Below are 14,422 nucleotides of genomic sequence, written 5' to 3' on the forward strand. Positions count from 1 at the left end.
CACATTGCTATTAATTTTATGGAATGAGTTGTATTTAGTAGCAGAAGGCTTGTTTTTGTAAATGTAGTTCATAGTGCAAGTGAACTGTCCATTATCGACACGTCAAGTGCATACACCTGACTTGTTGAAGTACACCTGTTGAACATGTCAACGATGGACACTATTAATAGGTATTTGATGAGTATATAACACAAAAATTGTGTGTGTTCCAACAAAAGGAAAAAATCTGTTTTGGTTATGGGAGTTCTATTCAACATCATTCTCTGTGCCCTAGCTAGCACTGTTGCTGGTCGATACAACAGGTACTGTTATACGAAATGGATGGACAGAGACAATCCTTCGGGAAATGGTGATTACGAAAATTTCTCACTTGTTTCAAGGACAACAGTTTGCCCCCAACCTGTCGGAATTCAATGTCAAACCACAACTGGAGCTCCCTACCATAGCACAGGTGAAAATTTAACTGTACTTGTGACTTACAATTGTTTTAGTCATCATCACACAGTATACTATACTAGTTAGGTGTCTCGTTGGTTCACATTTTTCTTGTTTGTACAGGTGACGTTCTCTCAATTGCTTGCGAGCCTCGACGTGGCTTAGCATGCATTAACAGTAATCAAGGGACTACTGGGTCTGGGTGGTGGAGAATTCAGAAGAAGTGCAAGGACTACAGAGTGAGGTACCTTTGCCCCGAGGGAAGCATTCCAGACACCAGAGGCATTGTTTGTAATTACTTCTATGAAACACCTTTCACGGACCGTGATAATCCATCGGGTCGCTGTGACTGTGAGACAATTAACCGCCCCCAAAATTCTTGTCCTGGAGGAGCTGCACCGGCTGGAATAAGGTGTAATGATGTGAGAACCAGTAGAGACTTTGCTGTGTTTGGGCAGAGGATGACCTGTAAACCTGATGTGAGTGAGCACAATAGGCTAAAAATAACCCGTTTCAGTTTATTGATTTGGCACATGTTAACAAATTTAATGTATAAGGTGTCGTATATAGATCTATAATTATACTCACACAGGAAGGAGGGTATTGCTGGAACAGAGACAATTCGGGAGGCTGTAGAGATTACAAAGTGCAGTACATATGCCCTTATTTGGGCCAAGCACAGCAATTATCTGAGGGGGAGACCCTGGAAGAAGACTTTGAAAGAGTGGTTGCCGCACACTCTGCTGAACATACAATGTGAACATAACAATTTAATACGTAAATGTAACTCGAGAGACGGAAAAAGTTTAGTACAGAGTTATAATTTAACGCTGAAAAAATTATTATCGATAAGAAACGTTTGTTAAACTGCCATAGAAATTAACTCGTTACTGCATTCATAGAAATGTCACAGAGAGCGCACAAAGTGGCTAAAACTTTAACTGGGGTTCGAAAGGGACCCATGGCCCCTCGTTTCGGTACTTTTAAAGGGTTCAGCACGCACCCTGAGACGTGATTTGACAGGTAACCGATCGAGGGTATATATACACTACGGTTTTGTACCAACCTCCAACCTCTATTATAGGTGTGGTCCTGTAGATCCAAGCTAGAGTACTTTGAGGCAGCCGAAAAAATATTAAGAATCCCCTGTTCATGTATTCCAGCCATTATGCGGAAAAGGGAATTAAGGGGTTTCACTAGGTTATAGCTATAATTATAGTGGGGAAGAAAGGAAAGAGAGTGGGCTTGTCTGGCCACGTCAGTCATCACGCCCTCGGATCCACCTTCGTATTGGCAAAAAAAGTAGTTGGGTAGGAGACTAAGTGCATGAGGGATAGTGGGGGGAAGTACGTAGGAGAAAGCCAAGTGAATTAAGTATAGTCTCGCAAACATCGGGTCTAGCTTCTGCAAGACTATATACGCGGTTAATTTATAAGTGGAGAATATACTAGACATGATTGTTAGATGATTTAACGCAGGGCGCACCCTGTTCCACAACCCCACCAATGTATATATTTTTTGGTTCCGCCCCTGCTGACGTACGTACATACTGTTCATAGTGCAACAACCAAAGAGAGTAGATTTTTTGTGTGTGCACATTTTTACAATGTGTGCAATAATTGAAAACACACACAACTGCACATGCACTGTCAATCCTATGTATACAACCTACTGGTTGTATACTAATACTAGGTGATCCACCTGTCTAGACATGAATTTAAGGTAGATCTATACCAAATTATTTTTTCCCGAGGCAGAAATTGATGCAACGCTTCTTTTGCACTGCTTTAGGAAGTTTTTGACCTAAAAATTAGAAGAGATCTAGACATAAAAATGCTAAAAAATGAAACACGCACCTTTTCACTCCTGAGCACATGGAAGATGAACACGAACAGGCCTTGCAGTGAGTTAAAGATAGAAAACAACCATGCAAACACAATAGTGCTGCTGTTGACTGAAAGTAGACCAAACACCCAAGTCATCCCGAGCAATGGAAGGAGAATTATAGTGGCCTTGAAGAGTTGTCTACATGCATATACAAGCATTGGAATCAAGGTGTTACTGAATGATGCATGCACGGATGACACACTCACGAGAATAATTTTAAAAATTCCTTTTTCCCAGTTTTTTGCATGGTTGATTTTCTCAGATTATAGACACTGCGCAAAGCAGCCAAGAGGAAAAACACATTCACCTGTACAGTATAGTCGTCATATAAAGGTTAAATAAAATAAACTGATGAGTGCAGATGTGTACTCTCAAAAACTGCTGCTTTACAATGACAGCCTGATGTGTACTCAGCAGAGTCAAAAACTGCTGCTATATATTATATACACTATAGGTGCATTTGCAAGCTATTTAGAGATCTCACCAGAACAACTAGTAGCATTGGTACAACAAATGCCCATATGGCTCCTTTATCACCAGCACCAACGGCAATCCAACAACTGTGCATTGTATAAAAATGAATAAATTTGACAGTTGTAAAGGTTTGTAATAATTACACGAAGGGGGAAGCGCTGTATGTATATGTTGTAACATGCATACAGTTATGAATTTGGAGATGAGGTTCCATTGAATTATTAATTATCTAACTTACTACTCTTCTGTGCCATACTGGTCATGAATAATTCCAGCAGATATAGCCACTGGTATCACTGGAACACCTGCAAGAAACATACCCAATGCACTCAACGGAATGCTCATCACCGCACATGCATGCATGTATAAATGGATGAACCCTCCACCCAGTTCGAGGGGTATAAGAAATTCACGCATTTATTATAAAAGAGAGGTTGTCTTCTTTATTGTGCTCAAAGGCTGACAGTGCATGGGCAAGAAAAGATAAGCTTAGCTGCAGTTAACCTCGTTCCCAACTTCATTGTCTCTAAAATAGTATTTTTCTTAAAGAAAAATCGGCCTTGGGAGGCTAAGCTGCAGTATGACATGTGCAGTATATTAGTTTAGCCAAGCATGCAGTGAAAGTGGTTGCTCATGCACATACTTTAATTATGCATTCATGCATGGTATATATAGTATATATGCATCGATTGTGCAAAATATTTTTAATTACCCCATCCAATAATAAAGAATATCCACCATTTCTTGAATATTCGGTTGAAGACAAGCACCAACATCAGATAGAGCATGATTCCCTCACACAGCATCCAAAAGAACACAGTAGTGAACAGGTAGTGAAGAAGAGCAGCCACAAACACACACGCTCCCTGCAAGTCATGGAGAATTATAGAATCAATACAGTATAAACTCTCGCTAATCCGGCTCTCTGAATTATGGTCATCTCGATAATTATATCAGCCGTTTTGTTAGGCACGGATTGCTATATAGCTAGCTAGATCAATATTGCACAAAACTCACCCTGAAATGCGGGCCACCTCGCTATTCCGTATAATTATACTAGTCAGTTCTAACAGCCCCAAACCAATATAGAATTATATGCATGAGAGTAAAGGCCAAGTCGCGGATCCTACTGCATATATATACAGTAAAGTTTGGAACAACAGTGAACAATCTTTGTGAATGAGCCAAATAAGCAGACACTTCGCTATCTGTATAACAGGCAAGGATCGTGATATCATAAAAGTATACTGACATAAGTATCTGCAATCTTATTTTGCGATATGCCATATAAACACTCGCAAAGTTCGCAAATGGAGTAGTATTATAATTATATAAGACTTGCTCATAAATATGAATTTCAGTATACATGTTGTCCGTTAAAATTTTAAGGTAAACTGTACCAGCTAATAAAACTGCATAATTTATAGATACACTGACGACTCAAGTGATACCTCGCTGGCCACAGCAGTCTCTACTCCTGACAGGAACACCACGTAACCAAGGAGCAAAGAAATAGACAGGTTGAGATGGATGAAGTTATGCACCTTGGTCAGCAGTTCTTTTCTAAACATCAATAGCATAATTATAGCAAGGTTTTATAATGTATATGCACAGCTATATAATTACCTCAACGTCAAGAAATAGAGGATAGACAACAGAAGAAAGAAGATGGAGATGGAACAACCAACGTAAGTCACCACCGATAGAGCAAACCTATTTTCTGGAATTGTGTCCTACAAAAGATTAAACGTAATTATAGAACAGTTTTTTTACTAATTTTGCGTGGTTATTGGATTAGTATTCACTGCATGAGGCTCACATTCAGTGCTCCAGTGACATCCATTAGAACAGCAAATGCTGTGAAATGACTGCTCTCACAGACAATATTATACACTCTCATTTGCTCATCTTCATCCAAACTGACTGTAATCACACCTTCTGTGGACCACCTGCTTTTGGCCGCATCACTGACAAAATAAATCTTTGACAACAATAAACATTAGAAGGACATGCAGCTCACCTAGAAACACTCCAAAATACACATTTTGCATTTTCAGCAACTTCGTCCTCAGAGAACTGCACACACAAGCATGAATTAGTGTTGCTTGTAAATCCAACTACCTGTTGGGTGGTGAATCTGAATGTTGCCTGTGTCTGGGAGTTATTTAACTTTACATTGGAGAAGACTTGACTAGAAATAACCTGTGATACTGGTCTGGTCGTGCTCCTGTGTAAGCATACAATGAGACTGAGCAGAACATGACTTAGCATACTGCTGATAATATACATTTCAAGATTGGTTTTTGGAAGAAAATCCTCCAAGTTAGAAAATAGAATGTTGACTGTTGTAACATTCCCCCCTGAAAATTGAGACAGACATGGATAAACAGATATTGGTTACCACCAAAGTTTATGAAATACGTAGAGCACCTCTCTCTATAAGAAGAGCAGCTGGTATCACAGTTTGAGCTGAGCCTGTTTCTTGACTGACTTCGACAACTTCAGGAAAGATAATGTCATCCAAACTAGTGGTATCAACTTCAATTGCAGCTAGCACTGGACGGTAAATGCAAATATACTAGCTTCAAATCAACTATCTAGTAAATGGTGAAGTATATGCATACCGATGTTCTGTCTCACAAGTTTGATCTCAGTCACGTTGCCTGTATCCACAGCTTCACTCCTTAGTGCCAATGACACATACTGACCATATAACTCTGCACTCAACAACAATTGTTGACTCTCAGCAGCATAATCCTGAAGTATAATTGTTTGCATGATTGTCAGTATAATTATTATATCTATAATTATATATCTGTACCATTTGTAATCTTTCCCATCCTTCTGTATTCCTCTCATCCAGAACATTGTTGAGAACATTCATAACTTCCTGCAAGACTCAATTATTTAAACAAAAGGGACTTGACTTATAGTCTTACTTCACTAAAATTGAGAGAAGACATGGGGCTAGCAATCTTAACACTTTGAACTAGATAATTCACACTTAACTTGACGATCATATTAGCAGTGCTGAGGTCTTGAGGGAATATGGTTGAGTCTCCTATTGCATTTACACTAGTAGCCTCCGCAAGAGAAACAAGGAGGTCGTCAACTTCATTTTGAGATGTATTGTTCTGAGATGCATTTCTAGAAAATAGTTCATTTGCCTGAATGGGAAATAGAAAACTATAGCTAATGAAAGATCGTCACGAACGATTTTAAAAAGAAGAGGGCATGCAACTCAGGCTATTCTCTCAAAGATCTGATCTTGATGATATAGACACGTGCATATTATAAGATTTTGAGAATGTACACGTGCAATATTATTCAGTATATGATACATGACAGCGCATGTATTCATATATACAATAATACAGTAACTGCAAAGTCTCACCCTGTCATTAAGTGAGAGAAATACTTCCCTAGTGCAGTTATCAATATTCACTGCTTCCCACACACCTTCAAATGTACAGAAACGATTTGCAGTACCTATAAATACATGCACATCAATATACAGTCACTTGGAATGATAATTATAGTGATACCTAAAGTTGTTCCATTTCTATTTTGTGGGCATTGCTGGGAATAGGAAAAGCCAGCCACAGTAGCAGGGAAGACCAGCCCCCATACAGAATCACGTTCAGCTTCACACTGAACCACGCCTATACAGAAAATCATAATTATAATCAAAAACGTTTTCCATTCAGTTGCTACGACCATGAACGAGTATTAGTTGGGCGGAGTCCGTGTTGTTTATGCATTCGCGTTGGTTGAACCCTGCCCAGCTAAATGAGTATGAGGATATGCAATATCAAAGTTCAGCAGCCTCGCAGATGGGCCCAAACTGTATAGTCTGAACACATTAATTTCAACCAGAAGGTATAATTATAGGTAGAGACCAAATTTCGTCAGATGTCAATAATCGTTAACTATAGAAGTGCATATAATGCACCAATAAAACGAGATTGATTCTAACTAACTGCACACACCAATAGGTGGCTATAGGACTACTAACCAACAACATTTTTGATGGGCCAAGTTGCTTCCAGTCGGAGCTATAATCACTAGAAAAAACTGTTCAATTGTTCGATTTTTCGGCGTGTGTAATCTATTTCCGTTTTTGCCAGATCTACACAGCTAGAGTTAGCTGACACATACTGGGCTCAATCTAGATAGAGTACAGTACATGGTGGAGCAATTTCAGAGTCAGTAGACCTTGCAAAGCTGAGCTAGAGTCATTTGTGCCTGACGAAAGTAAAGCCCATGCAGCGCTAATAATCCAGTTTCTGTGGCACAGTATAGTGTTGAGTAGAGTATTCTCTAGTCGAATATGCAGCCTTAGAAAACATTGTAGCCTTGTCATTTCTTTGAACACATTCACTCAAATGCTTGCAAAATGGGGGGGGGGGGCGGGGGTGACATTATCGGTAGCTTTTACTGTCAATATGTATAAAGTCTGAATTGTCTCAAAGTCTAGATATGATGTGACAAATAGTTGACCAGTATCAGGCTCAAGTAAATTTCCACAAGTATAATGTCATAATAATTTGAGGGAGGTTGTCAAGATGATCAGTGGCAATTAACAATTGTCCAATAAATTGTGATTCAGATATCTCAGCAGAATATTGAGGGAAATCAAAAAAGTGAATCATCAACCATGTACAACGAGAGAATTTTTGCACTACTGACTCCACTGTCCACTGCCATTACTCACAGGAATACAGTACTAGTATTTTACACATATATGCTATGAACATGTACATGAAGGAACTACATGATATAGTCTCTAGAAACAATATAATCTTCTCTTTAAACTCAACTTACCATTACAGATGAGTTGCTCACGTTCACAAATTGCTGCTTCTCCATCAAAAACACCAGTAGTGCTGCTACCATCTCCAGTGCAAGTCCTTGTGTTGTTACCAACCAGAACAAACCCAGTGTCACAACTGTGGTTAGCCATGGAATTGAAAGCATAGTTGCCGTTTTCATTAGAAGAAGAACTATTGTATGTCACAAAGCCATTGGTAGGAGCAGTCAAGGGAGGACAGGTTATAGCTATGGTGAAATGAAGCAAATCAGTTATTATAATTATTAGAACACTCAATTTACCATTACAGACGATTTCATTTGTTCTAGAAAATGAAGCAACAAATCCATTCAAGCAGCTACAGTTGAACTGTTCCCTGTTATTCAAACAAATAGAATTTTGACCACAGTTGCATTGTATGGGAGATAATCTCATGCCTCCAGGATAACCATAAGAATTGTCTGAGTTTAATCCATACACTGAAACACCTAGAACAGCTGAGCTGTTTTGATGGTGGATAGAATGAGCTCCAGTAGACACACTCGTTCTACTTACGTGGCCACAAACCTCTCCACTTGAACAGACAACATTTCTCCAGCCAGTAACAATGGAATTGTCTAATAATATTTGTGCAGTTTGAAAAAACTCGGAAGAAACATATACCGTGACATAGTTAGATAAGAAAAGAGGAACTGCTTCAACAAAATAATTATTTGTAAACTGCTCAATTGGAGGGATTATCATCATGAATGGGTCTCCCACGCCATCCCTCTCCCTACCATACGCATACTGGACGACTAGTACTGGAGAAGTGGATTCAATACTACAGAAACTGTTAATAGGTATTTCAAACTCTCTGAAACTCCCTCCACTCTGCAACTGGAATTCACTGACTGATACGTTAGTGTTGCAGTTCACAGCTATACTTGCTGCTCGGGCACTAAGAACACGAATACGTTCACCAGAAGATCTACCCTCGAGAGATGCCACGAGGAATTTTGAGCCCCATGTCACAGTCGGAGGCACTTGTTCAACCAGGTGGTCACAAGCGCCTACACTTTGAGGAACATTGGCACAATCAGATCCACTAAACACAGACAAAGGTTTGGAGCTAGTTATTCTTGTTCCTGTGAGATCATTATCACTTTCAATCTGATATGTTTCCATACTATTGAGTGTTATTGTTGAGGAATTAAATTTGACAACAGTTTTATTTTTACAAGCCACCAACAAAATCACACTAGGAGTGTTATTGGTGTCATAGGAGATTCCATAATATTCGTATTCATTAACTGCCATTTTAGAACAGGGTAACGCTAAATAAGCATCTGTAGTAGCTGAATGAAAAGACATCGCATACAAATTGATGTCTCTGTCAGCTTCAACAAGGATCCCCTTGTTCCTTTCATCAACAGAAAATACCTCAAAACTCGATGGAATGAATATCCTAGTTGAAGAGTTAGAAACATTCCCACTGATATCAATTGGAGTGACAGTGAAATTAACAGCACTTGACTCCGGGTTTGTGATAAACAAGAACAACTCGGGATCGATTCCTGGAAATTGAACAGCATTTCTTGGGAAACCGATCATGAATTTTTTGCCAGCACTTGATAAAATATTATCTAGGGTTAATGGACAATTCAAGGATTACACGCTAGATTCTACAAGAATTCAGTCCTACCTGTGATTTGGGCATCACAAGATGGAGCAAATGTGATTATGATTATTGTCAATGACAAAGTAGATCTAGCAATTCTGTAGCTCATTATTTTTAGCAACTGGCTCAACAGATTTAGTCTATATATTCAGTGAGGCAAGCTTTAAAATGTCCACTAGCTATATCTCTGAAATATTAAGCCCCCCCCCTCATAAATCTACAATAAAACAGTACCCCCTATGGTGGGTGCATGCCTTATTGATTGACAATAGATTGTATAGCTATGACAATACCTCTGCTGTATATATCTAGATCTTGGATTAATGTTGCCATGGAGTGTCCCTTTGACCTTAACCATTCAGTTCTCCGTAAATAGTCCACTCTGGAATGCCTTAATTTCCATTCTCTGAACATTAATTTTGTTCTGGAAAGCTCTTACTTCATGTCTGCATGTCGTTCCATATTCCGTTTCATATTCCATTCCATGCACATTCCTCTTTTACTCCCCTGGAGAGGCGGCGTCATTAGCTATATAGGAATGCTTACATTGTAATCATGATGTGATCTATGTATTTATTTTCGATCAGTTGACATCTACATGGGATTGTACTTAATTTTGACTGTCCATTAGGAAAACCAATTAAAGGATGCATTTAGTAGCCCTTGGAGAGTTGTCACAGTGTCATTACTATATTAATTGAAGCAAAATGTCATAATTTGATGTGATCAAATGTTTTACTCTCTTTCTGTGTGCAGAGTTTGGGAATGCTTGTGACGGTGGCTGGGTTCGTGGTCATCTTCTTGGTGGGCAGTTACAATGAGCCAGTCTTCCCTCACGCCATTGTCGGCATTGTACTCACCACTCTCATGAACAGCAGTTCCTATTGGGAATATTGTGAGCACTAGTTGTGTGTATGATGGCCTTGAGATATGTATAGTAATAGAAATGAGTTGAATTCTGACTCAGTGAAACCTGTAAATTGTGGTCATCCCTATAAGCAGGTCACACACCCTCTATATATAATACAGCCAGATTTTGCCTCGAGCTACATGAACTTCTCGAACTTCATAGTCCATAGTATATGTGCTTGTATATACCTGTGTGTAGCAGGCCACCTCTTTATTACAGCCATTGTTGTAACCATGATAAAATGCACCTCGTACTTGTATTCCAATGCCATGCAACTATTGTTTCATTTCCCCCCCACAGCCATCCGCGCATGTGTTGACAAGGAGGATGGTAAGCCCCCCCTGAAGAAAAGACTGCCTATCGCAAGTGTTGGGAACTTTATCATGCCATCTCAGGATTCCTCACCATAGCGATTATAGGACTAGAACTGGTGAGCATATTAATGTCTATAGTACTGTTATGATGACAGAGAGCTGCTAACTATATATAATATTTATGTGAATTGAAAGGCTATTGAACTTTCTGTTTACATTATGAGAATTAGAAGTGTGTTTATACATTTTAGAGCATGTTTTGCAACGTTTATCTGCATGCTTTCAAAATTATTGTGTTGGCTTTTAATACACCTCCTCATTTTGCAAGTGACCCTAGGGGTCTTCTTAACCAATGCCCCCCTGATCGTGTAGGCTGTGTGGGCGGGTCTGGAGGGCACCTGCATAACTGGTTGTGTTTCTTGTGCACTCATACATGTGTCTACGCCTATTGCAAGATACCTTATAAGGTGACATAATTATTTTCACAGGTAGATTTGTTTGCAATTTCCACTGTTAAGCTCATTTTGCTGGCATAAATTGCTAAAGCTGTGAAATTAATGTTATTCATAGCGTTTCTAATTACTCGTTAGCATTTTCCAATTATCTGCGAGTACAAATTTCGCGATTTTACTCTCATTTGCAGAAATAGCAGAAATTAATGCCTGCGAAAATATGTCGCTCACAGAGGACAAAAATTTATCAGGCTATCATAATTATATTTATACAGTATACAACCGCTCAGTACACACCTTTTAATGGATGGGTAAATTGACAGCTTGCTTTTATTTGCTGAATTGCTGGTTGATTGGGTGTGTAACGTCGTATATATATATTTTTGTGAGGTGAAATTTTCCATTTAAAAAGAACAGAACTCTCTACAATTACAATGACTGCACAAAAACTTATCAGCATGCATTGATTTACACGTATACAGTTACATTTGTGTTCTATGACATCACAATCTCACTTTGTAGGCTGCATTGCTGGATACCATAACTGCTTCACCTGCAGTAGTGATTACTAGGAATAACACTAAATTAATTGGCACACAAACCTTCACCGCTGTTTTTGTTAGGATCGATATAGTTTCATAAACCACCTCATATCTACATGTATACCTGAAGAATAGCCATAATCATGATGACCTGCCGCACGCACGCACGCACGCACGCACGCACGCACGCACACACACACACACACACACACACACACACACACACACACACACACACACACACACACACACACACACACACACACACACACACACACACACACACACACTCACACACACATGCACATAATTATATATGCACACATGCATGTGACCCACATGCACACATACACACAGTGTGATACGTAATGCAGATATGCATACACTATAATTAGACAGTGTGGTATCATGCATATTAATTTTTACCTCATACATGTTCATATGTGTGCTCATCATTTGATTGGACGTTGACCGCATCATTATAGGAGCTTGTCTATTAATGGACTGGAACAACGTTGCCATGAGGGGCGTGACATTGAAGACACTAAAAGGTAGGTAAACAGAATTAATGTTCATACCGCTGAATTTATGAGCAAAAATGTTTCCAAAGTTGTCACATTGACATTCATTGCTCATTTCTTTCTTCAAAGTTGTACCTCTAAAATTCCCCTACTTTTCTCTTCATTTCTTGCTGTAAAAGTGGACACACATGTGTTCCCATGTGACATAGTTAGATGATACCACCCTCCTCCCTCTAGGTCTATTCACTCCAAATTACGTACAGAGTATAGTGAGTGAGATCTCCAAGATGCAAGAGTTCCACCACCCTCACGCCATGTCCCTGATTGGGGTGTGTCTCAATGCTGGACCCGGTGTTTCCATGGTGATGCCGTATATGAGCAACGGTAGTCTACTAGACTACTTGAAGAAAGAGAGGTCTACCCTAGAGTTGGCAGAGGGAGAGGATTTTGAGAAGGTATTTTGAACTCCATGCAAAATATTCAGGCCAATCTTATAATTATGGCAGCAAGTGTAAATTGTACAGTGAAACCTGTCTTAGACTATTAGGTCACCGTCTATAATAATAATACAGGCAGGTTAGTATGGGCCCCAACGTCTCCATAATATAGCATGTGTTTGGATCTTTCTTACAGCCATGCACTGTTGGTATCAAGGGGATACTGCTTACATGTATATAGACAGGTTTCACTGCATGTCCTGGTATCCATGCATGCACCCTTTGTGTTTCTTCTGCTATTGAAGATCGACAGCGTGAGTTAGCAATTTCTAGTTGCAAAAGTAAATGGTGCATTTAATAGCTCTTATAGAAGGGCTTATCAATGGTGAATTTGAATTAGCGATTGCTAAGCACACAAACTTTACATATCATGTAGGTGTTAGCTGTGAGAAAGCTGCTGTTGAAGATGTGTCATCAAATAGCTCTTGGAATGGCGTATCTTGCACAGCACAAGTTCGTCCATCGAGACCTGGCTGCCAGGAACTTCATGTGAGGCACTGAATCGGTTTGTCTATATTCTTATGTGCTGCATGTAGGAGTCCACACAGTAACGTGCACATCTTGAGATCATTATGATTTCAGGTCACAGCAAGAAATTGCAAGAGTTACCTCACTTAATATAGGTTGGATTCTTTGCAAAAGGTGACCTTAAAGTTGGTGATTTTGGTCTGGCCGAGGACATGTATACACAAGGATATTACTAGTACTACAGGGTCTCATTGATTGCCAGCTGTTGGTATGAGGATCCTGAAGAGAGGCCTTCTTTTGATGAGCTAGCAGCCGAGTTGGATAAAGTTCTGAGCACTATGGTGGGCTATGTGGAACGGAACGTGGAGCTAGTTTCCATCATTGAGGATGAACACTGTATCACTGAGGATGAACACAGTAAGCAATTGATAGTTTACTTCTGAGAGCGAGACGCTGTATTGAATGCATTTCTGGGATATTGAAGTGTCCAGACGTAGTGTGTTTGTAATTGTGGGTATTGACTGAGCGTGTCCTCCTATTCTGTTCTCTGCAGAGTATGATCACGTTCTCTCACTCGAAGAGCAGATGAAACTTGCCAAGGCTGCTATTAATTAAGGAGGTTCCTATGGAAGAAACTCTGCTGCGTATGGGCTTAGAGGAACCGCGGAGACCAGTCTCGCTCATGGATTGGGAAGTGAAAAACAAGAATATCCAACCGAGCAAGTTATTGAATCCTGCAGTTCGCTATTTCAACAGTGACCCACAACAATCTCCACTGCTAGAGTGTGAATCTATACTGAATAATGGATATCTAGACATAATTAAGACCAATTGACACCAGCACCGAATATAATGCACAGACGCTCGTCCTTCAAAACGTCTGTGTTTAGAAACCTTTTTGCTGTTTTTGTTATAATTATTATAGTGGTGCCAGGGAACTATTATAGTACTTTCATGTGATTCTAAGTTATAGTTGTGACACATGCACGAGTGCCACGCGGCCTCGAGGGCAAAGGCACTACTGAGCCAATATATCCAATGTGCGCACGAGTGAGCTGTGTAAAAACTGCATTCCTTGTACATTCCTTTCCGTGTACACATCACTCCTTTTATAGGACAACTAGTTTCAACTATTTGTGGTCGGCTGTGGAATGCACCAGATGCATGAAAGACGTTAACAGTGTTATACTATAGAAGGGACCGTTTCAGGTTACTGGGTGGAGGGTGGGCTTTAGGTAACTTCAGCCATACTATGCCAGTATCTAGATAGTGGCACAGTTCAAGGCTTGACCTGTGCCATATGGCAGATATTGGCACAGTGTTTCCTTCGATCTGCCCACTCAAAATGCAACAAATAGATATAATTTATTATTATTGTAGATGACAAAATTGAATGTGACTTGTCTCCTGCAGAGGGTCCTCAAACTATATATGTATGACCTCCAAACCTAA

The 14,422-nt window shown here is 39.7% G+C and overlaps 2 protein-coding genes across 2 annotated transcripts; one reads left to right on the top strand and one right to left on the bottom strand.

Annotated features, from left to right (window-relative positions):
- The first annotated feature begins 176 nt into the window (after positions 1–176).
- On the top strand, positions 177–1,340 carry LOC135345209 (uncharacterized). The gene is made up of 3 exons (XM_064542588.1): positions 177–451; positions 559–914; positions 1,028–1,340. The coding sequence occupies exons 1-3, from the start codon at positions 238–240 to the stop codon at positions 1,193–1,195; spliced, it is 738 nt and encodes a 245-aa protein (XP_064398658.1). The 5' UTR covers positions 177–237; the 3' UTR covers positions 1,196–1,340.
- Positions 1,318–9,435, bottom strand: LOC135345128 (cadherin EGF LAG seven-pass G-type receptor 2-like). The gene is made up of 21 exons (XM_064542487.1): positions 9,291–9,435; positions 7,909–9,231; positions 7,621–7,854; positions 6,342–6,458; positions 6,191–6,285; positions 5,736–5,963; positions 5,618–5,686; positions 5,421–5,553; positions 5,227–5,352; positions 5,084–5,156; positions 4,918–5,023; positions 4,817–4,872; positions 4,616–4,763; positions 4,423–4,529; positions 4,248–4,359; positions 3,509–3,662; positions 3,035–3,101; positions 2,807–2,882; positions 2,529–2,629; positions 2,292–2,460; positions 1,318–2,238 (listed from the first exon to the last, which is right to left on the bottom strand). The coding sequence occupies exons 1-21, from the start codon at positions 9,373–9,375 to the stop codon at positions 2,164–2,166; spliced, it is 3,654 nt and encodes a 1,217-aa protein (XP_064398557.1). The 5' UTR covers positions 9,376–9,435; the 3' UTR covers positions 1,318–2,163.
- Positions 9,436–14,422: the final 4,987 nt, after the last annotated feature.

Source organism: Halichondria panicea, chromosome 1 (genome assembly GCF_963675165.1).
Source record: "Halichondria panicea chromosome 1, odHalPani1.1, whole genome shotgun sequence".
In the NCBI taxonomy this organism is placed as follows: Eukaryota; Metazoa; Porifera; class Demospongiae; order Suberitida; family Halichondriidae; genus Halichondria; species Halichondria panicea.